Below are 24,235 nucleotides of genomic sequence, written 5' to 3'. Positions count from 1 at the left end.
GAGCCCCCTTGTGATTCAAATACTTCAGCCGCATACTATAATAGGCCCAGCCCAAGTTCTCATAGCTCAACTCAAGCCCTCAACCCACCTAGCAGGCCTACATTATCATTGTGTATAATATCTGTATCTTATTACTTTTTTATTTTGTTGGTACTTTATTGTTATTTGTTAATTTATAAATACAATTACATAAATTATGTTATTAAATTATTAACTAACAATTAAAAATAAAATGATTGAAAATATTATTAACATTTCAATACATGTATTTGGATAGCCACCACATGGATTCACATGTGTTAACCTTCTATATAATATTTCTTATTTCTGATAGAAATATAAGACAGGTCTTATGCTTCCTTTCTTCATATTAAACTTTACCGTATAATGTGTTATTATATTTTACAAACATTTTTTATATGTAAGACTAGGATTGTTGCAAGGAAATTTGACTTTTCATATTATTAATTTTTCCAATCCTACAATTGTTTCGTAAGTTGACATATAACGTGGTCTTAAAGCATTCATGATGTCAAGGCTTCCATGTGACATAATAACTACATAGCTCAAAAGGGTAATTGCTGAATTCACAACCAAAAGTAAAAATGATTCCATTCTTTTGTTACATGGGGAGTAATAATAATAATAACAACAATAACATATAGTACCAGTAGAAGTGTGCTTTAAAAGTGAAAGCCTGGCCTCATTGGGAGCATGTGAACATCATCATATGCCATCATACATACATGTGACATACCTTCACGGGGTACCCACCCCTACAATCATAACATTGTTGTTACATGTTATGTGTCATCACATGTGTTTGGTTTGGTGGTTCAGGAGGTTTACTCGTATGTCGGGCGTATTGGACTAACGTCCAAGGCCTCACCCGGCACCCACGTCAGAGCCACATCAAAGCTGAAATTCACATCGATGTTTCATCTCAGGCCTCAAACTCGAATAATTGTGATTTGTAACTTAATGGTTTACCACAAAGTCAATGGCTTTTCTCCTGGGTTCGAATCTCTAAAACGTCAGACTAATAATGAATGGTTAAAGTTTCTTGGGTTACTACATCTGGCCTCCTGGGTTCGAATCCCTAAAGCTGAAGCGTCAACTAATAATGGACGATTGAAGTTTCTTCACACGACCCTAACTCGGGTATTTATGACTGGAAGGCCTAATGGCTTACCATGAAGTTAACACGCCCTTAAAAGGTGTAAAAATACTGTTACAAGTTTTTTAGACTCAAAAATATTTCAAATCTTGGAAAAAAAAACTATTTGTAAAAATTATATCTTTAACTTGTATTGCATTTTGACTAGATACTAGATAAACCTATTCTTATTCTAAATAGGGAAATGTAATACAACCATTTTTTTTTGTTAAACTTACAAGTCACATATTACAAAGACACATAACTTCATATTACAACCTTGTCAGGCCAAAACTACTAAATTAGACCACAACAACATATCTCAAAACAAACTCACATCACAACCGAAGATTTCCTTACTAGGTACCGATACGACGCCACTTTTCGTTTCCTTGAAGCCGAATTATCTACAGACAACACGAGCTTTCCCGCTTCTTTTGTAGTATAAGAGTTATGCACCGCTTCTTCCGTGGGGTCCATTTTCCGTGGCTTCTCCACCGCGATCGTGTAGCTTCCGCTCGCGTTCGGGACGTACTCGGCACTATATTCCAAATCCCACCCACCAACCACAATATCCCAAGTTATCATCGCACCCGCCTACATAACACGAGCAATGTTACATTCAATGCATAACGTACAAGTCAATATATTGTGCAAATAAATTTGGTTTGACTTACCTCAATGCCCTCGATTTGAATGTTGACTTTTTCTCCACCTTTGACCGGGAACTCGGAAGCGGGTTTGGGTGGACCGGTGTTCATATCGCTGGGTCGACTCAGTCCACCGTATTGTACGGGTACATCCTCTGGACTAATGTACCTAAAGTTATGAGAGTACATTATAGTACACTATCAATATGTAAACAATAAACAAAACATGTGGGTACAATAATTCAATTTGCACAAAAACACAACCATAATTCTACCAAATACATGTGTTGTACTTTGTGCAACAAGACTTGTACATTTAAAAAAATAAAAATAAAACATACTCACTTGTAAAGAGTTCCAGCAGCATTTCCTTCCTTAGAAAGCACAAACTTGCTTTTGGTTCTTTGAGTTAAAAATGGACTAAACATAGAATACAACATGCTGAAGTACCATGGGACATTGATGAAGATCTACACACCAAAATTAATAATATGTTACAATGTTATATTGTTACATACTAACATATAACAATATAATATTATAATGTATAATGTATAAACCAAAGTTCATAACAAGGTACAACTATCAATGCATGTTAAACAACTGGCTACACAAAAGCCTGCTGGGTCAACTTTTGTGTTTTATTAGGAAAACTGATGGGTACAAGACACTGATGCACTGTGTTACACTTTTCAAATTTATTTATCCAACTTAACATATTATCCGGTTCTGAAATGTTCAAGATTCGTTTGTACAGTACAAGTCTCCAATGTGCATTATTTGTTTGGACTGTACAAGACCACAATGCATAGACTTGTATTGTTTTAAAATTTCAACGCATACCAACAAAATTCCAATCATTGCATGGTTTTGTTTCAAATTTAAAAAATCTAGTAAAGACTTTAAAGTGTATACACACACGGTTGTCCATCGATAAGTTGTACGGTACAAATCATGATGCACAACACAACTTTAGGCAATGGTTGTAGCCTTGTAGGTAGGCATTCAAATGAGAAATCATGAAATGCTTAGAGTCGCGAGAGAACCGTATAATACATTTGTACCTTTTGCTTGGAAGATTCTGTCGAAGGCGGTTACGTAACCGCCTACCCATTTCTAATTAACTCATTGAGTACAAACGTATTATTCGGCTCTCGAAGTTCGCTATAACTTGTTTTGGTCGTACTACCCACCAAAAAACTTTTTGAAGATAAATTTTGCAATTGGGTTTATACTTTAAAGTGAAAAAATAAATGATAATAAACAACCAAGTAACCAACCAATTGGACTTAACCATACAACCCACCAATGCACAAACATTTTTTTTAACATTACTACAATGTGCATCATTGGTTGTACTGTACCAATAAACTTTTCTAGGTGGAAGGAGATTTAGTATTTATAAATTTATAAAATTTATAAAATATTTATAATTCTGACTAAATGTCTTGGAAGATAAACTAAAAGCATTTAACTTTCCAAAAATCAGCATGCGTCAATAAGTCGTAAGTACAACCTACCAATGCACAAACTTGTTTAAACACAATATTATCGTAACCATTTTCACACACTAGCTTTTACTAGCGGGGTTACAATTTCTGAGTAATCATCATGGAACAAAATAATATAAAAATATTTAAGTTTCCAATAATTAGTAAGCTTCAATGAGTTGTACTGTACAAGTTACAACTCCACAATTCAATTACTTTCAAACACCACTAACTTGGTAAATGGTAACCCTCTTGCAACAAACTGAGCCCATTATCTACGCATCATTGAGTTGTACACTTCACACTTGTACCGTACAATTCTTTAATGCAAAAAACTTTTTTAAAATTTTACTGTTTTAGCAAATTGGAAGCACATTTCAAGCAAAATCTTCCGTTAACAGTTTTGATTTATGAAAACAGTATGCCTTAGAGAGTTGTACCGTACAAGTCACTAAAGCACAAAACTTGCTTTTATATAAAAGAAATAATAATAAATAAATAATATTACCTTGCGAGCAACCATTTCCGGGTAATTATCTTGAAAGAGAGACAAAATATGATTAGAAGCAACTCTAAGCTCTCTTTTAGGCATATCTTTAAGATCGGTAACTTGAATGATTGAATTAATCCCACCAGGTTTAAAATGAAGCATTTTAATCCCTCTTTCGAGAACTTGAACCCTCCATTTTAAAAACTTTTTTAATTTCTCATTATCTCCGAAAATCTTCTCGTACATTTCTTTATCCTTAAACACACCATAAGCATTGTAACACACCGGATGACCCTCTTTATCGTACCTATTAGACACAACGTAATTAGACAAATGATAAACGTAGCATTATATGCAAAATGTGGGCTAAGAATAAAAGCCATTATAAAAATTATAAATTTAAATTTTATAATGTGGGTTAAGAATACATTTATAATTTATAATGTATATTAAAATTTAAATTTTAGTTCTAAAAACCGTGAACCAATACATATTTACATTCACTAGATTCATATGCACAATAAACCGGAACACTCAAGTCAAACTCTGAAATCAAAGTGGGCCCGGTTAATACAACATAAATTTGAGAAATACGATAGTCTAAATAGTCTAATTTACGAAACACGATAGTCTAGACACAAGAAATTCGTCGTCGTAAACAAATCAAAACAATGGGCCCCACACTGCAATTTATATTTACAAATGACACCCCCACAACCTTTTTTAAAAGTTTTAGCAACAATTGAAGCACATTTTTAGCAACAATTCCGGATAACCTTTTAAAAAAAGTATGCATTAAGTAGTTGTACCGTACAAGCCTTAAATGCATAAAACATAATTTTTATGTTAATTTAAAACAACCCAAATTTTTAATTTAATTATATACATAATACATAGATTACATTTAAGAGATGTAAGTATACCCGTTCATGTAAGCCACGACACCTTCAAGTTCCTTAAACCCAAGATCCTCATCCACAATGTTGTCAGCTCCGAACTCCTTCCGCCACGTCAGACACTTGACCAACATGTTGAGAGAATCTTGGACCCTGAAGTCTCTTGCTCTTAGAAACTTCAAAAGTATGACGTCAGCCTTCTCGGACGTCGGAAACAACGGTATGCCCCACATGGACGCGTCGGTGGCGTCCGACGTGGCAGTGAGCTTGTCTTTGAGCTCCTGAAGGGCCTTCTTCTCGGAGGGTTTAAGGTTGTGTAGGTGGTAGGTGTCTTCCTTAAACGACGGCGTACGGCGGGGTGTGGTGGCGGAGTTGAGTAAAGGTTCCATTATTATTATTATTATTTTATTATTAAGTTTTTGAATGTTTAGAAGATTTGAAGATTAGCCAGATGATAATATTAATATTATGAAGATATATAAAGATTTGAAGTGGCGTGAATAAAGGGGAAAAGAAAGAGACAGGGCTATGAATGTGATGGGTGGAGTAAAGGGGTTTAGAGCTCACTGTATAATTGAGGTGACCTGATTAATGTTTGCCGGTGATTTCTTTTTTCTTTTTTTTATATTTTTGAGTGGGTCCATGTAATATTCTGTAACTATTGGTTCAAAGTTCAAACAAATATTACAATCATTTGATAAATATCTTAATATGGCTTTTGTTTTGTTTTGAATTAGTTTTATTTAATTAATTATAGAGTAGCTTGTTTTTTAATGATCAAAATTCTCTAGGTATTTTGTATGAAGCGAATTAATTGCAAAAGACTATCGTCAGCTGGCCCAACCAGCTATACAAAGCTTTTAAGTGTCTCCAACTATTTTTAATTTCGAGGATCGTCTAGTCTAAAGACTCATTGATGGTAAACCTATACGCTATCAAGATCGAATAGGAGATCACAAAGATCCCGGTTTTCTTTCATTGAGTCACTCATGCCCTCCCAATATGTTAAGTGGGAATCGAAATGGGTCTCCATTGAAAAATCCAAACTTCCTATCATTGCATCACATTAAAAAGGACAACTAATTAGCTTTTAAATATCTTTTGTGTGTAGGGATAACAAAAGTATATATATATACAAGAGTTATTTTAATATTAGGTTTAGAGAATGTGTTGTTTAGCGGGTCGGAAAAATATTTAAATGTTAGTTTATGTATCTTAATAAAAAAACTGAACAAAAATGAATATGAGAGAGACGAGGAAATGTTGGATGTATGGTTATGTGTATGGGATATTAGAGAGGGGCGCGGAATAGCACATCATCTTGTTGGGGCACTGAACATCGCCATTGAGTGGACGTTAGAGAAGGGTGTCGAACAGCCACATTGGCTTGTTGGGGACTTGGGGCATTGAGCATTGCACACTACATGGGCGTGAAATTGGCATAAGAGTGGGCGCATGTGGTTTACGGGGCTATTAAAATCGCCATAAGTGTCAAACTCAACACTTTAATGCTCTTATACCCATATGCATTATTCATGTGCAAGATCATCGCTTCATCATCGCCAACCTTATATATTATGGAGACAACCTTCTTCACAAACCGATTGTAGACATACATGCAACGCTTCCATACATATAATGGATAGGAACGCTGCTAATGGATCTCCCAGACGAATTTTGGTTTGATTTTTGATCTCCTTGAGGAACTTCAATTTGATTTTTATAATTAAGGTATCCTCCAATCTATTATTGCAATAGCTGGGAATTCCATATATGGCAAACAGAAACCAAAATTTTCCAATTGATTGTGTCAAATGCCTTTCAAATTAAATTCGAAAAACATAGTTTTTTTTTGTTCTTTTTTTCCTTTAATTTAATAAACATGAGCAATTCGTTAAAAAATCAATAGACCATAAAGAATACATTTACGCTTAATGTATGCACTTTGCACATCATTAACAACTAAGGGCAACATTGCTTTTAAACGATTTGCAAGCGTCTTGGACATGACATTGTAAATGCATCTAATAAGATTCAACAACAATAATCATCAAAAGAAGTCGAATCTAAGACTTTTGAGATAAAAGTGATAAAGGAAGAGTTAACACCTTTGTTGATTATACCCGTGTAGTAGAGTTCATTGAAAATATTCTAAAAATCCAATGAAAAGTCCCAATAATATTTAACAAATTCAAAAACAAAACAAAAAAAAAAACGCATCGAAAAAACTTATCATTTTTGTAACACCATACCACATTTTTATGTTCTCCGTAGTAAATCATCATTCACGGGCATTTTATATTTGTGGATAATCACTGTCATCTATACCTTTTTTTCATCATCAAAATATTTATTATAATAAATTAGCAATTTCTTAACTTCATAAATTATCTCAATTATCCATGATTATAATAAGCCAAAAGTATAAACCAAAGTAAAAGGGTATTTGATAGAGACCGATTCGAGATAGTCAATCTCCCGATATACCTGTAGAGTGGGTTAGGCTTCAAGAACAAAAGAGAATATGAGAAACCAAACTTGAGACAATTTTCTTATTATTTTTCTTCTTTAAACGATTACAATTTTTAGGAAAAGGAAACACATAAAATAGTATAAGATAAACAATAAAGAAAGGGTGCTGCTAAACGTACCCCACCTTACTCCATTTTTACTAAATGTACCCCCCTGAACTTATTACATAAATTACAATTAGCTCTTGACATTATTTATATACATATTAGTCCCTACAACATTTTATTCATTTGATAACCTCCACTACATATATCAAATTAAAAACTATCAAGTATTACTATTAATTTATTTTTTTAATATTAATATTATAAATATTTATAATATCTTTTTTTAATTTTAATAGTATATATATTTATAATATACCTTATGTTACCACTTTAGCTTTTACAAAATAAACCAAAAACCCAAAACACTAAACCCGAAACCTTAAACCCTAAACCCTAAACCCGAAACCGAACCCTAAACCCGAAACCCGAAACCGAACCCTAAACCCTAAACCCGAAACCGAACCCTAAGCCCTAAACCCGAAACCGAATCCTAAACCCTAAAACCGAAACTCTAAAACCGAAACCCGAAACCGAAACCTAAACCCGAAACCCGAAACCGAACCCTAAACCCGAACCCTAAACCCTAAAACCGAAACCCTAAACCTTAAAACCGAAACCCAAATCCTTAAACTCGAAATCATAAAAAGAAAACGCAACTTGTAAAAAAAATAATATTACATCCTTACTTTTGTGCTAATCTGGTAATTATATGATTTTAAGGGTTAATATGAAAGTTGGTTTTTCCAAGGGGGAGGGTATGACAAGCAACCAAGGGATGTACATTTAGCCTAACTCTAAAGAAACCTAGTTATAATATGTTAAAGAAACCAAATAATAGATAAACTTAATTAATATATTAAATTTAAATAATAGAGAATCATGTAACGTATCAATATTCATAACATAGTTCATCTTATTCCAAACTACCCCATTTCCCCACCACCCTCATTTTTCTTCTGAAACAAAACTATTTGTCGATCACGATCTAATACAAAAATAGATAAAAAGAAGAAACAAAAAGAAAAAAAAATAAAGAAGAAGGACCACCCGTTAGAGATGCTGCTATACGAAATGATTGACTACCTTTAATAAATTGTAATATTAAATAAAGTTTGTTGTAAATATTTTCAGCTTTAAACAATATTTTGTCTTCAAATTAACGTGTAGTTTATTGTAAAAGTTAACCGTTAATTGTAAATATATTATTGTCAACCGAATGTTAAAAATGTTTCTAATAAGAATGAATAAAGTTTGTAAAATTAAAGAGCAACTTTTGAATTATAAGCACAGTTGCAAATTTGAGGCAATCTCATAAAGCAAAAAAACCAATAGAATCGAAATTTGACAATACAGGAATTTTTTATTTATCTCATAAAGCAAAAAAAGTTGAACCCCATTGACTTTCTAAAAAATAGTAAAGGTTATCGGTTCGAATTTCGTTCGTGACACAGTGTCACATGCGGTTTAAGGGTTTTACCATGGTAAACCTTCAGACGACGAATTTCACTAGAAATTGATGATAGACCAGGTCATCAATTCTTTCTGCGACTTCAGGCAGGCATGAATTCCCTTTTATCAATGGGCGTACGTGTACAAACTTTTTTTTTTGAATATCGATATAATAAATCATAAGGGATCAACAAAACGTCGGAAAACAACAAAGACAAAAGAAAGTAACTTACATATTTGCTATGTCTAATTTACACCAATTGTCTTAATTAACACCCAACCTCTTTGATCTAGAAGTTACCTAAAGAAAGCTTACAATTTTTATTTCTTCCATAATCCTAGAGGGTTTGAACTAATACCGTTGAAGCTTTATCATCACGTGTATTTCATAGACTCCATAACTGACTCGAATTTGTTAATCGTTAACAAAAACCTTTTTTAATATATAATATAAAATATAAATCAGAAATTTAGTATAGGAAATAATTTGTGAAGTGGGGCATATGTCATTCCTTTAAAATCCCATCATAACACCAAGTCCAGGCCTCTTACCATGTGTAGTCATAAAACTCCACTATTAGGGGTTATGCGTCACGTGGCGCCCAGTCAGAGTTATGGTTTTGTACAAAAACAGGCTGTAGTCATAACTCTCCACTACCAGAGGTTATGCGCCACGTGGCGCACAGTCATTATCAATTTTATTTGTTTTTTTAAATACTAAATCATTTAAATAAATTAACATAAAATAAAAAATTACATTAAACTTCCAAATAAAAAATACATTAAACTAAATTAAAAAAAATACATCAAATTAAAAATAAAAAAACATAAATAATACTATTCTATCTCAACCCATATCCACCCACCTATATCAAATATGAACCATAAACACAAACACTCAATCAGATCTCCACCACCGGATCTCCAATCAGATCCCCACCACTGGACCTCCACCAACGAACTCCGATCCTCATCCTCAAGAGCTTCCAGATCCTCATCTTCATCTGTTCATCCTCATCTGTTCAACGAACTCCGATCCTCCACCAACCGGTATATATATATATATATATACACACACACACCGGATATATCTTCAACGGATAATTAATATAATTTTATTTTTTTTAAAACCCAACGGCTCCAAATGGCCCCAACAGCTATTTTTTTGGATTTGTGTGCCATTTCTTGCGTTTTGTATACAACGCAGCCAAAATAACATATCCCATAACGCAGGGGGGCGGTGTACCCCGCGTTTTCGGTCAAAATGTTGGTGGCAACATTGCTACTACACATGTTCTAAGGCTGAGGGGTGTGGGGCGCTAACCTGGGCGCGAGAGCCCCTCCGCTCGCGCCCCGGGGCGCTAATCCCACACCACCGGGGCGCGAGCGGGGCGCGAGCGCGGAAATCCAGGCAGGCGTGAGCCTGGTCGCGGGAGAAGAGAGAGAAATAGCCGTTGGGAAGTGTGAAAATAGCCGTTGGGGACATATTAAATTAAAAAAAAAATATTTTTTACCTAAATAATACCCCATTTCACCCATATCAATCACCACAACTTCATAAAAAAAATAAAAAAAAATGTTTTTTTAATACATTTATAATAAAATAAAAAAAAAATCCGCTGGAGCCCCTGCTAGAGCCCCTCCACACCAGGGCCAGGGGCTCCAACACCCCCCTTATCCAGTTTCTCTCTCTGCCACACGTCACAATATTATTGGCTGGAGCCCCCACTCGCGCCCCTGTTAGAGCCCCCCACACCCCTTAGCCTAAGTTTGAAAATTTGTCCATTCCCATTACTTTTTCAGACCAGAATTTCTTACAACATTGAAATCTGAATCCAACAATACACTTTTGTCCCCATGCACTATCACTTGTACCCCTCATCACTTTGTCTCTTCCTTTATATTTCTGCTTCTCTTCTAATTTCCAGTTATTTAAACAACATTACTCTACTTCCGTATGAATATATTATTGTGTTGTGCTAAAAGCATCCTATTGTTTCAATTTTACTTGTTAAAGCTCAAATAGTTTGTAGCATGAGTAGTATTCTAGAAGGAATTTAATGTTTGCAAATTACTACTTTTCTTAAACAAAAGTTTCGATGCACAATGCAATGTCATCAAACAAATCACATGATTTATGGATACATGTAACTTTGCAACGTAGAGTGGATAATGCAATATCCGAATATATTCTATAAACTCACATTTTTTATGAAAACACTGACAAGCTACAATGGTCAATCCTGGAAAACAAATCACCATCGGTCTCATTACAGGATGGTGATTCTTCATGTAAACATCATTTGACGTGAGAATCAACATTGGCTTCTCATAAGTAAAATAAGTACGAGAGTAAAGTATTATTGAATGAGAAAGCAGTCTGAGCTCTTTATTGGTATTTATAAGAGAGGAGAGTGGGACTGATGTCATGGATTACGTTTATCGGTCTCCATTTGCTAGTAACGACCTAACCAAATTTGTGATTAATTAGGTTCATTTCTCTTCAATGGAAAAAAAAAGGAAAACCTCATTGATTAGTTTTCAAGTATCATAAAAATTTAGGAAAATGAGACACATTTAACAAATCCTATATTTTATTTTGGATTATATCTAATCTCTTATAGCAGATAGTGAAAATGGATAACACACATACATAAAGAACAAGTAATTAGTCATTAGTAATGTTTTGGTTTTAGGTTTAATCCAAAGTTATGCAAAGCGACTATGAAAAATGTATTTGTTTTGGTCATAAATCAAGACATAATACGATCAAGTAAACATGATGGACGAGTTGACAATAATACGATCAAAATCATGATAACTTATTTTATTATATAACGTATAGGGTTGATATTGATATATCCCATTGTACTTTCTTCTTGTTTTTTTGTTGGTAGCAGTTAAAGTTTTTATACTTTGTTTGTCTCATTAAAATAATTGACTTAATAATTGTTTTCGGTTTTGCAACGTGGTTAATATTTTATTTAACCCAAGACAACTTTATTCTGTTAAAAAAACTTAAAACACAACACGTTATAGACTTCTATAAAAACAAAAGGTTTTAGCAAAAGGCTATCTAGGTTTGATTTACTACGTTTAAAATTTTAACCACACTTGAGATAAGTTTAAAGCGTGCTAGATTATTTTTCTTTTGTTGTTTAATAAAAGTTTACAGCCGCTAAAAGAATAAAATAAAATTTGAGAGTTAAAACTTAAAATAGACACTAACTTTAATATAACTTTAACTTTTTAATCACCCTGGTACTTTTGACTTTGTTAAAAACATTTACCACTTTAATCATTACACCATTTTTAAAACTTTTAATAAATTAAACTAATAATATCTGTTGGTGCATGTTTTGTAACAGATAATCTTTTGTGTTTGTAACAGATGATCTTTTGTTTAATAGCGAAGTTAGAACATTTTCGCCTACTGGCCCAAGCCCAAGCTCGCGAAGTTGGTTTTCTATATATATGTGTGTCTTGTTTAGGGTTTAGTATCCAGAAAGTTAGAGTTTTTTGTGTTTCAGTTCAATTGTTTAGAGAGAAACAGAGAGGGAGATTCGTGTGGGACGGCCCGAGGTAGAGCTCACCTCGGGTCAGCCGTGTCTTTGTTTTTGTTCGGTTTGTAACATAGTTTGGTTATTATAGGATCTGCAGATTCGTTTATCCCGTTCGTGTGTTTGTTTGTGTGTAATCGTGTTCTTCGTCTTCTACACCATTAAACGAGTCTAGGAGGATTCCGCACTCATAGACCTCGTGCGGATCTCGTATCGATCGGCGACGCCCGGGGGGGACTTACAATATCAAATAATTATTTTTTAATGACGAAAAATAATATAAAAAAAACGACTTGATTCTACCAAGTAACTAGACCCATCCGAGGTTACAATTTGCATTAAACTTACATCAAATGGACATATATATGTTTTTAATCTTAGCCTTGTTCTTGAAACCGTTCATTTTGATCTCTTTCATTATCTTGAAAGCGTATACCGCTTTGATATTGAAAACCTTATCATTGCTAGCACGTCAAATGCACTTAAGAGTTGTCATGAATACTGCCCGCCCTTGAAACCTCATTGTAAATTGTGGATGTTGTTAGTGCACCTTGAATTTTGCCAAGTCGCAAGATAGATACGAGTGAGCTACTTATTCCTATTCACTTTCACACATCACACATGCACGTCGATGAAGGAATACTCACTCTTCTAATTGATAATGCCTCCAATGTCGGTGTTTAATTCATTTCCACCCTTCAAATAAACAAAAGTTAGTTTTAAATGGTGGCCATTTGATCTTGTTTAAATCCATATTTTGTTGTCGATTTACCGCCTTAGTGATTGTACGACAAACTCCCACGAATAATCCACCATCCGATGGCTATTTTACAACTAACAAACAATTCGAACTCGTCATGCCCTTGTTCTCTCGTTTATCAGACTTATGGCATGCATCAAGGGTTTGTTGGAACATTTAATTGGGCTACTTGAGCCTGTAACGGGCTATTTGATTGGGCTTAGGTGGGTTCATAACATAATAGTTATAACACTTTTAAAAACTTTTTACTTCTTTAATACACATGCGTGTTATAGGTCTTAATGACGGAACTTCACATATATTCGTAAATTGCAAGGTCGTCAAATGGGTTTGGTTGATTATTCATGATTAGGTTAAATGATCAAATCTTGTATATTTTGATTCGGTCAAAGATATCCTCGATCTTCCAAGTAAGCATAAAAACAATGAGAAATGTCTAGCTATTCAATCTATATCGACGGTCACATGTTTGTAACATCCTACTTTCGATTATTATAATAAAAATAAATTTCGTTATTTCATAGTGGGTCGTTATCGGTTTAGATAAATAGAATACGAGTTGGGCCAGTGCTGGGTAAATGAATATGGGTTATGGACTTGGGTTAGGAAAGAAAGAAGGAAAGACCATGGGCTTAAGCCCATGATCCATAAATATATAAACCCTTAATATCCATTTAATCCTCATTCACACATATTCCATACACCACCCAAAACACACACTTAAGATTTCTCTCTAGTTCTTCCTTATCTCTAGCCGAAATCAAGAAGGAAACCGAGCACCGACCCGAGGTAACGATAGTTTAATATTGTATGAGCTTAACCCATTAGATAAAGTTGCGAAACGACGAGCCGACACCGTTAAACCGTTTAAATCACGAGATCCGGGTGGAATCGGGTATAAACCGAACCTATGATGAGCTTAGGGATCACCCTAGCTCAGATTCGGATCGAATGGGGCGAAAAACGGTGAAAAACGAGTTAAAAATCGTTTTTTTCCGGTGAGTTCACGTTTTTCCGGCGGCTTTCCAGCAATGACAGCGCCGGGAAAGTAATACGAGGTTAAGGGTATGTCAGGGAATGTTCTGACATTCCCTGACCTAACCCTAGTTCTCTAACGGGAATTTAGCGAATTAAGGGTGATTCGTTAAGTAGATTCGCTGAGGAAAGATAACGAACTAGCCTTAGTTCGTGTCCTGATTCGTTAAGGAAAAGATAACGAATTAACCCCCCCCCATTTCGTTATAGCCATTCGTTAAAGGAGATAACGAATTAGAAGGTCCAATTCGTTACTTGAACTGATTCGCTATGTGGACTGGTTCGTACAAGGACGGATTCGTCAGAGATCCAGTTCATTAGAGGATTCAGTTCGTTACAAATGACCAGTTCGCTAAGATAAGTCAATTCGTTAAAGACTGAATAACGAACTAGAAAGTTTAATAAAATGACAGAACAGTCCCGACTTAGAAAAAGAATGAATTAATTACAATTCATCCCTTGAACTTTTGAGTTAGCAAATTAATTAATGATTCGAAATTATAATGGAAAATGTGTTACGATAGTTAATGGAAATAAAATTTTTCCAAGCTGACATGACAGCTCGACCCCAGCCAGGGGCTCTGCCCCTTGGACCCTGCTAGGGGCTGCCGCCCCTAGACCCCGCTGCCAGTGGCGCTGCCCCCGGACCCCCGTTCGTTGTGGGGTATATAAAGATAGAAATACAACATGAGTAGTAGTAGTTAATTGATACATGTAAATATTATACAGTTAGCCGTGCACAGCTCAAGAAGGGAATAATGATTAACGGAGAGCGTAACAGGATTCAGGTGAGTTTCTAGCCCCATTATGTTTTATGTTTTCGGGGCTGTGTGCATACTCAATATGTTTGTTAATACGCTTATCCTAAGAGATAAGTGTATGCCTTATGTGAATAATGTGAATGTATGAATGATTGCTTGATGGTACGTGAACGATCTTCGGATATTGCACGTACCGTCAGGTTGTAACGCTATGTATAAGGTAAGTATGATACGTATGCTTATGTGTATGAACGTGATAAAGTTAATAAAAGAAGGAAATGATGGTTGTATGGTTGTATGGTTACGAAAAGGGTACCGAGCCTTAATAATACTCGAGGTATGATGTATGGTTGTATGGTAACGAAGAGGGAATCGAACCCTACTAATATTCGAGAACTAGGGAACCGAACCCTACTAATATTCGAGGAAGGAGGGTACCGAGCCCTAATAATACTCGAGGAAGGAGGGTACCGAGCCCTAATAATACTCGAGGAATGTAGGGCGTAATGCTCTTTAAAACATAAGATATGAAAGCAAGTTAGTACAAAAGAAAGTATGAAAGTATGAAAGTATGATTGAAAGGATAAAAGTCTATGTGTATTGTATAATGTATGATTAACTAGAATTCACTCAGCGTAGCTGACTTTTAGTATGCACGCAGGTGAGTAGGATGAGGCAGCTCGCTTGAGGAGACACGTGGCGTTGAATAAGAGGCTGGCATCGGAAGACTCAAGACGTTTAAGTTTAATGTTTGTTTATTTTGAAAGACAAGATGTTGCTTTAAGACAAGATGTGTTTTGCTATGAAATGTTTTACGAAAGTTTTTATATATTCCGCGAATGTTTTAATTAACTATGATATTTAGAACTGCGTTTATGAGTAAATCCAACACGAAAGTAGGGCTACCGGTAACGGGGCCTTACAATGTTGGATGATTTAGAAATCAAGAAATGATTTTATATTTAATGGTGTTTCTCTTTCGGTGTCAAAGACGGTAAACAAAAATTAACATCAAATTTGTGGATAAAGAACAAAAGTAAACGTTTGAACTTGAAATTGAAGAAATGATACATGTTTAGTTGTGTGAGTTTCCCATTATAGTTTGGTGTATGTTTCCGTCTTATAAGATTTATATTTTCTTTTCTTGTACGTTGTTAAGCCCCTTTTCCTGCTTTAATATTATTGGGCTTTCAGAAAAAAATAATATTTTTTTCATATGTTTTCTCTTTTTATCTTTAAAAGTGTATCTACACATTTATTTGTTATATGTGTAGGAAGGATACTGGACAGAATATAGATACATATGTTCATAAAATATATATGTACATGCATGTTGATTTACACAAGCTAGCCACGTGTGTGCCAGCCAATAACAATCCATGCAATGAAATCGATGATCAAAAACCCTAACGTGGCAAGAACACAATCCACACTGAAACTTATGAGCTACGTGTTAGCCATGGTTAGAGTACACCTTCATATTGATTTCATCAGCCACAAGCTCTTCGGTTACTATATGAAACAAAGATATCAACACAAGAAGTTTTGAGGTATTAACCGAATAACAATAATATTATTATTATGGCTCAGTCAACATTAAGAGCAAAGGAAGAAGAACAGTACTCGTTTGTGTTGTTGAGCGGACACCGAATTCCGGCCGTTGGATTGGGGACGTGGAAGTCGGGTTCGGAAGCTTCGAACTCGGCTGCTACGGCTGTTGTAGAAGCGGGTTATAGACATATTGATACTGCATGGGAGTATGGTGTTCATGAAGAGGTATGCTATGTATACACGTATCCTTTGATATCTAATCTTTTACTGCTTTAAATGGCTGTTTGGATAGAGGTTAGACGGCTGTTTTCAAAAAGTAGTTTTCAGTATTTTGAGTCAGGTTTAAACGGCCTCTTTAAATAGAGTATAGAGGTTAGACGGTCCTTTGACATAAAGTTTTCAAAGGTTGTTTTGACAAGAAGTTTTCAGTATTTTGAGTCAGGACGATATTAATCCGACAGTATTTTGAGTCAGACAGTATTTTGAGTCAGGACGATATTGTTGTGACAATATTGTCAGAATTTTGAGTTTTCAGCAATTTGAGTCGGGACAATATTGTTTTGATAGTGTTTTCAATATTTTGAGTCAGGACAATATTGTTTTGACAAGAAGTTTTCAGTATTTTGAGTCAGGACGATATTAATCAGACAGTATTTTGAGTCCAGTATTTTGTATTTTGAGTCAGGACGATGTAGTTGTGACAGTATTGTCAGTATTTTGAGTTTTCAGCATTTTGAGTCAGGACAATATTGTTTTGGCAGTGTTTTCAATATTAGTCAAGACAATATTGTTTTGACAGTGTTTTCAATATTTTGAGTCAGGACAATATTGTTTTGACAGTGTTTTGAGTCAGGACGATATTGTTTTGACAGTGTTTTGAGTCAGGACGATCGTCTAGATATTGCTCAAATGGCCATTATGACCATTTTTTTAATGGTTTTGACTTTAGAGTCAAAACTATTGTCAACATATTATTTTACGGCCGTTTTCATCAATAATTTTTAAAGGTTGACATTTTCACAAAGGCCGTCTGAGTGTTTTGTGAATGAGTGTAATGGTGTGAATTAAATCAGGGGTTGTGTAGCCATAGCATGACCTATAATTGATGATATATATGTGCCAAAACAACTTATTTGTTTATTTATTTATTAGGTAGGGAAAGGGCTTAAGGAAGCCATGGATGCTGGAGTAGAAAGGAAGGATCTCTTTGTTACATCCAAGTTATGGTGCAGTGACCTGTCCCCAGAACGCGTTCGTCCGGCACTCTTAAACACCCTTCAAGAGCTTGAGCTTGACTATCTTGATCTTTATCTGGTAAGATATCTTTAAACTTGATGATTTTTGAATGCTAAACTTTGTGCTTGTGTTTTAAGGTTTAATTTAAGTATGTTGGTTGAGCTTTTTATATGTTTTATTTATTTCTCTTTGATTTATTTTATATTTGTTTTTAAATTTGTATGCTAGTATATTACTCTTATCTTCTTTAGTTTGAATAATATTAGGATAAATGTTACAAGAGTTTTTATCATGATGATACTAAAAAGACACCACATTAGATATGTACTCCAGCATGTTTGTCACATCATATGGGCCATATGACATCATATTCGCCTTGTGAGCGAAGAATTGTCATACGAGTCATGGCTTTCTCAGTTGTCACGTCAGTTATATATGTGTTAGTCAAATATGTCATAATGGCCATGTCCAGTTACGGATATCACTTGGGCCATTTGATACGTGCAACACAACCTTATATATACGGGCTATAACGTAAATCAAGTGGTGTTTAATATGTCGATCGTGTTTCTTAGCCAAGCAGTTAAACATACAATACGGATATCATATGAGCCATATGAAATATAAAACACAACCTTGCACGGGTTATGCCACACATTGAGTGGTGTTTGGATAGTGTGTTGGTCGTCTTTCTTTAGCCAAACTAGCTTTATAAACTATTTTATCATAATCTTTATATGAACCTCATTCTAAATTTACAGATCCACTGGCCATTCCGTCTTAAAGACGGAGCCAGCAGACCTCCAAAGGCAGGGGAGGTTTTGGATTTCGACATGGAAGGCGTATGGAGAGAAATGGAGAAACTTGTAGCACAAAACCTCGTTCGAGACATCGGGATAAGCAACTTCACATTAAAGAAGCTCAATAAGCTCACAAGTTTTGCTAAAACCATGCCATCTGTTTGCCAAGTAACACCAGACACTTCAAATCTAATTCCATTCACATCATATTATACATTTCATAATTTCGTGTTTCGCATTTCGTTTGGATTTTTAGATGGAAATGCATCCGGGATGGCGAAATGACAAAATGCTAGAAGCATGCCAAAAACACGGAATCCATGTCACGGTAACATAACTTGCAAACCGATCGACATTAACATATATTGCTTTAGCTAAAGTTAACCTCTTTGGTTGTATTGATGTTATAGGCGTACTCGCCACTGGGATCCCAAGCTAATGGACGAGATCTGATCCATGAACCGACGGTGGAGAAGATAGCAAAGAAGATAAACAAGAGTCCCGGGCAGGTGCTTGTGAGGTGGGCTATCCAACGAGGGACGAGTGTAATACCCAAATCGAACCCTGATAGAATCAAAGAGAACATGGACGTCTTCCATTGGGTGATACCAGAACAGGATTTTGATGTTTTAAGTAACATCCTGGGTCAGGAAAGAGTATTGGACGGTGAAGAATTGTTTGTGAACAAGAACGATGGACCGTACCGCAGCGTGGCGGATGTTTGGGATCACGAGGACTGAAATGACCATCACCTCTAGTTAGAATAAGTAAGTAACTGATGTATGAGATCATGAAGACTGAAAAAATAACTCACTTTTAGTTAGAATAAGTATGAACACGAACCGGACGGATGATATAAATCGAACTTGTATGTGATATGTTGTAGAAATGTTGGTTATTTTGGTTGTATGTTCATGAATAAAAGTAATGTACTGTGGTGTACCTGTTTTATAGCTTTATGTCAAGTTTTATTTATAGCTCTAAACATCTATTTTTGGGTTTTTTTATACATGATGATTCAGGATTTGGAAGTTATAGAATTAATAGTATTAGTTCATATGCAAATGCAATCCATGCATTCAACTGCGAATTGCAGCCGGAGGTGCGGTTGTTAACAGTCTCAAAGCAAGATGGGAACAGTCTCAAAGCAAGATGGGAATTGCAGCGCGGTTGTCGTTAACAGTCTCAAAGACGGCTTTTGAATGACCGGGTTGGCAACATGGTTCATTTATTACAACCACAAAGCAAGTAAGAATAACAATGAAGATGTTAAAGACCAGAACCGCGATAACCTTGTGTTCAGTAATCCTAATCTAGGAGAGCGGCCATATAGACGTCGTAGTGGGGCGTACATTTTCTCTTCAACCAAAACAAATCAAGGAACAGCTGATATGGCTAATATAAATGCTGCAAATCAGGTTGCTAAATGCCCTAATGTTATTGTTGATGGAACGTTTATCAAAAGAATGATTTGGTTTAGTAACCTTTTGTGGGAAAGAGGGTTCGTGTTGTTTATTGGCGTGGGTTAAAAGGCGTGGAATTACTAGAGTTCAAACAAGTAAAGAAGCTGCAAATTTTGGATTGAGCTGCTAGACTAGTGTTGTGCAACTTCAAAAGGAGATGATCAACATCAATATTTACAGTACCAATATTCACAGAATTTGGATTCCAACTACCATATGATTCAAAAATAAATATAAAAAAAGGGTTTTAAATTCATTTCATGGACATGTAGTACATGAAGTTGGTTCAATATCTCTCCTACCAGTGAGTTCCATAAACTTATCCCTAAAAGTCAAAATAGGGCATTTATCAACCAATTTTGACCCATCATAACCTTCTTTAAGAAAAACACTACTTCTTGCACCCTTATTAGTAATGTAAAACATACCATGATGCTTAATTAAACAAAGCAACAACCGGGCCGGTAACCTCAGCTCCGAATGAAATGCATCGAACTGACCCGAAGTCAACCGCTTCTCCATAGTCAAACTAAGTACCTCATGAAGCACTGCAACCACCCTCTTTCTAGCTTTCGGGTCCGACACTTCAAACCTTTTCGCATTCAAATAAGGCGGGAACTCCATTTTCTGCCATTTTTCAAGTTGTTCAAGATACCCCGCGTTCGGTCTAAACCCAACCGGGAAATTCAAACGAAACGCAAACGGGCCCGGAAAGTTTCCATCTTTTGATATCCGGGCCCGTTTCGAGCTCCCAGTGTCCAACATTCTTGAAAGCATGAATTTTTCTTCACGGGCTGTAACCGCTAGTGACGAATCCCAAATTCCCAGTTCAAGATAACGTCTCCCGTGCAGATCCTTAACCGAAAAAAACTCGGGGTTTTTCGGAATTAACGACTCCTTGTAATCAACCGGCAAACCGAAATCAGGCTGCACAAAATCAATACTTTCAAGCGGCAGCCGACACTCAACCGACAACATTAACAACTTTCTCAAATTCTTAACCAAAACAGGCTCCATTAGCTCATTAGCCAACACTTCCTCATCAGCAATTTTTTTAGCTTTCGCAGTGAGCATGACCGCAGGCGGCGTCTTATAACCGCTACTAACATAAAAAATCGACGGATTCTTTTCGATAACATTAATAAAGTTCCATTTTTGAATAATGCCAACTTCTTTCTCAAGGTCCCTAAGTAACAAAGACTGATTCTTTTGTGATTGGATAATCGATTTCAGTTTCAAGATTGCGGTCGGTTTCTTTCGGAGGTCCATGGCTTTGTCTAGTTCATGTACTCTATGGTATACTTTCTTCATAGGCCTTCTTCCAACACTGGTTTTGTGCATGATTTGAAGTAACATATAGCTTGATTTCCCAAATGGGTTGTGGTACCAATGTGATAAAGATTTTATTTTTGGTGGAAAAACTCTTTGAAGCATTTCGTCGAACAGTTGGTGTGCACAGATGCAGAAATAAGATTTGTAGCTTTAGTCAAATAGAATCAATACTCAAAATTGTTGAAGAATGTTTTTGATGTATACCAATTGGCAGAAAGAACTAATTTCAGCAAGGTTAAGAACCAATTGGTAAAAGTTTAGTTTAGGGCTTTTTTTTTGTTTCAATTTGTGCTCCTAATTTGAATTGAAATAAGCCCTTTCTGTTTTGACTTTTATGTTATATATTATTGAATTAATTCTAGTGGGCTATTTATATATATATTTTTATATTAATTGTAAATTAATTTGTAGATTTGATTTTTAATAAGTTGAACATTAAAAGAAGTTTATTCAAGCCTAAGTGTCAAAATATTTAGAGTGAATTTTGGTTTTTGTTCTTACGGTTTGATCAAATTTGCGATTTTAGTTCAGTAGTGTTAAATTTGTGGTTTTCATCAAATAGTTTTGTTTTTACTATCAATTGTAATTAAACCCGACCCAGCTCGTTAACTCTCGTCATCATATTCATCAGCGTGAGGGGCAATTTTGTCCTTTTTTCTCTCAAAATAAACCCATGCCTAATTCTCAAATCCCATTTTCATCTTCGTCGTTCTTTCCTTCGTGTTCCACAAACCCTATACGAACAAACGAGAATTACGATTCATCTCTAGTGGCTTCGATCATGACACATTTGGTAGATAAACGGGCCAAACGATTACAGAACCAATTAAGGACAAAACGTGAGGGGCATGCCGATGGATTTAACGACCAGAGTTAACAGGGTTAGTTGGGTCGGGTTTAAATGTAAGTGAAAAAAAAACTATTAGAGACGAAAACCGTAAATTTAAAATTATTGAACTAAAACCGCATATTTAATCAAACCACAATGACAAAAACTGCTGTTTTCCTCAAATTATATACCTCATAGTTTAAAATATTTAATGTCACTTAACGTAGTAAAATTGGTCACTAGTGTCATGTGATATCGATGATGTCCAAGCTCTAAGTTTTCTAAAATTGGTCTAGTGGAAACCCTCACAAAAATCAACCGAACCCTCACAAAATGAACCACAAAACCATCCTCAAATCAATCCACTATTCTAACAATTTGCACAAAATTAATACTTAAGTTAATCGATTTTCTCAAATGGGATTTTCATGCATATTGTGTTAAGCGGTACTTTTGACTTGTATTTATCATTAAATTAAAAAATGAATGTCTGTTTTCTACGTACATAATTTTACAACAAATTCAAGAATCATTATGAGTTTTGTCTAAAATGAGTACTTGTAGATAAAGTCATTTTCTGGTTCTTCCTTAGCTTTTGATAGAACCTTCCAATCTTGAGTCGGGTACGAATTTTCCATGAAACCAAACCTGTTTGATTTCTCTAACTTTCGACCAACGTATGTTTGACCATTGTTATTGGCCAGACCGCTCATACCATGAATGTTATACGAGTAGTCTTGGAAAGACTTAGATGTCATGGGCATGTAGTTGTTGCTAGTTGTTGTGGTGTTAGACTTAGGTGGTTGGTAGGTGGTGTAACATCTGCCGCCACGTGAAGGTACACCATGGTTGTGTTTGGATCCATAGGTTGTGATCACGGATTGTAAATCATGCGAGGCTCGTTCCACAAGCTTTCGCACTGGGCAACCTATATTTGTACATTTGTAGTAGCTTCTTGGATTCGGATTCCCTTTAACTACTTTTTGTCCATATTTCCTCCATTTGTATCCATCATCAAGAATATCAATCTCGCTTTTCGTTTCTATAACAACCTTCGGTTCTTGAACAGCTTTACTCCCAACATGCGACATCGCTTCACTCTCATCCTCATCTATTTTCCTGAAGTAGAGAAGTAAAAAAAGTCTTTAGATTATGTATTCACTTTTAAGGTTATTTTGTCTCAAATAATTATTCATTTTGTCTCAAAGCAATTATGTATTGTCACTTTTGTCTCAAATAGAAACAAAAACATCATTTATTCACTTAGCAAGACCAAAAATAGTTTTTTTTGTCTCATTTATGACAAAGTCCACAAAACAAAAATGGATGTGTATATAAAAGAATGCAACTATACCATCTCTTAGCGTTGGGCAGGTCGGACTCATTTTCAAGGTCGGTGCCTGATTTACTGACCGAAGAGTCTTGATCGTACTCGTCTTCTCCAAAGGAAGCAAATGAATTTTGAGAGGTGGACTCAAAATGATTTTTATCATTCGAGTAATCAAGCAATGAGTTTTGGAATGAGTTTAACAATGACTTCTTCATATTTTGTGGCATTGGATGATTATGCTTCCCTTTGTAAATAATTTCAGTGATATACCCATTTAAATCCTTCTCAACTTTCTTCTTGGTTGGACAATTAGGATAACTACACTTGTAGTAACTACGCGGTTTTTTGCTTCCTTTGACTTGTTTTTGTCCGTATTTTCTCCAGTTATAACCATCTTCAAATTTGCCATGTTTCTTACTAGCTTGAATTGAGTCTAGTTTTTCACCTTTATGTGGAGATTGTGCCGATTCTGGTTCTGGTTCTGATTTTATCTTGTTGATTTCAACGGAGATGCCAAATTGTTTGGGTTGACTATTGTCATCCCACTCTAGAACTTGACTTTTCATTGATTCCTCCTACACCAATATAAGAAAGATAAGGATCTTCAATCTCTAACATAGATCCATTAGATCACACACTTATAATTATTAGAAATGAAAAACAAGAATCAATGTTATTGTCTCTTTGACTATACTCAAAGTTTCATTAACCGAAAAGTCAACTAAAAAATTTATATAAAGTTTTCATAATATAAGGAAATTGCATACCATGTTGTGTCTTGAAACATTTGTTTTTCCCTCTTCAAGATCATAACCAAAATAACTTCCTGTTGTTGGAGATGAAATAATCTACAACAAATATTAAGCCA

The 24,235-nt window shown here is 35.3% G+C and overlaps 4 protein-coding genes across 4 annotated transcripts; 1 reads left to right on the top strand and 3 right to left on the bottom strand.

Moving 5' to 3' along the window:
- Positions 1-1,333: 1,333 nt before the first annotated feature.
- On the bottom strand, positions 1,334-5,074 carry LOC143617572 (patellin-6-like). Its single transcript, XM_077090086.1, has 5 exons — positions 4,710-5,074; positions 3,805-4,093; positions 2,152-2,276; positions 1,834-1,975; positions 1,334-1,753 (listed from the first exon to the last, which is right to left on the bottom strand). Exons 1-5 carry the CDS (start codon positions 5,069-5,071, stop codon positions 1,490-1,492), a joined length of 1,182 nt encoding a protein of 393 aa, XP_076946201.1. The 5' UTR covers positions 5,072-5,074; the 3' UTR covers positions 1,334-1,489.
- Positions 5,075-16,392: 11,318 nt separating this feature from the next.
- Positions 16,393-19,153, top strand: LOC143617576 (aldose reductase-like). Its single transcript, XM_077090090.1, has 5 exons — positions 16,393-16,602; positions 17,530-17,691; positions 18,375-18,581; positions 18,670-18,741; positions 18,824-19,153. Exons 1-5 carry the CDS (start codon positions 16,408-16,410, stop codon positions 19,151-19,153), a joined length of 966 nt encoding a protein of 321 aa, XP_076946205.1. The 5' UTR covers positions 16,393-16,407.
- A 981-nt stretch (positions 19,154-20,134) lies between these two features.
- Positions 20,135-21,469, bottom strand: LOC143617579 (protein WHAT'S THIS FACTOR 1 homolog, chloroplastic-like). The gene has a single exon (XM_077090093.1). It carries the CDS (start codon positions 21,308-21,310, stop codon positions 20,135-20,137), a length of 1,176 nt encoding a protein of 391 aa, XP_076946208.1. The 5' UTR covers positions 21,311-21,469.
- A 792-nt stretch (positions 21,470-22,261) lies between these two features.
- Positions 22,262-24,209, bottom strand: LOC143617578 (WRKY transcription factor WRKY24-like). Its single transcript, XM_077090092.1, has 3 exons — positions 24,135-24,209; positions 23,392-23,942; positions 22,262-23,156 (listed from the first exon to the last, which is right to left on the bottom strand). The coding sequence occupies exons 1-3, from the start codon at positions 24,135-24,137 to the stop codon at positions 22,583-22,585; spliced, it is 1,128 nt and encodes a 375-aa protein (XP_076946207.1). The 5' UTR covers positions 24,138-24,209; the 3' UTR covers positions 22,262-22,582.
- Between the last annotated feature and the right edge of the window lie 26 nt (positions 24,210-24,235).

The sequence above is a fragment of the Bidens hawaiensis genome, unplaced genomic scaffold (assembly GCF_021521415.1).
Source record: "Bidens hawaiensis isolate Kalapana, Puna unplaced genomic scaffold, B.hawaiensis_p1.1 tig00055696_1, whole genome shotgun sequence".
In the NCBI taxonomy this organism is placed as follows: Eukaryota; Viridiplantae; Streptophyta; class Magnoliopsida; order Asterales; family Asteraceae; genus Bidens; species Bidens hawaiensis.
This window is presented reverse-complemented; position numbering and strand designations above follow the sequence as displayed.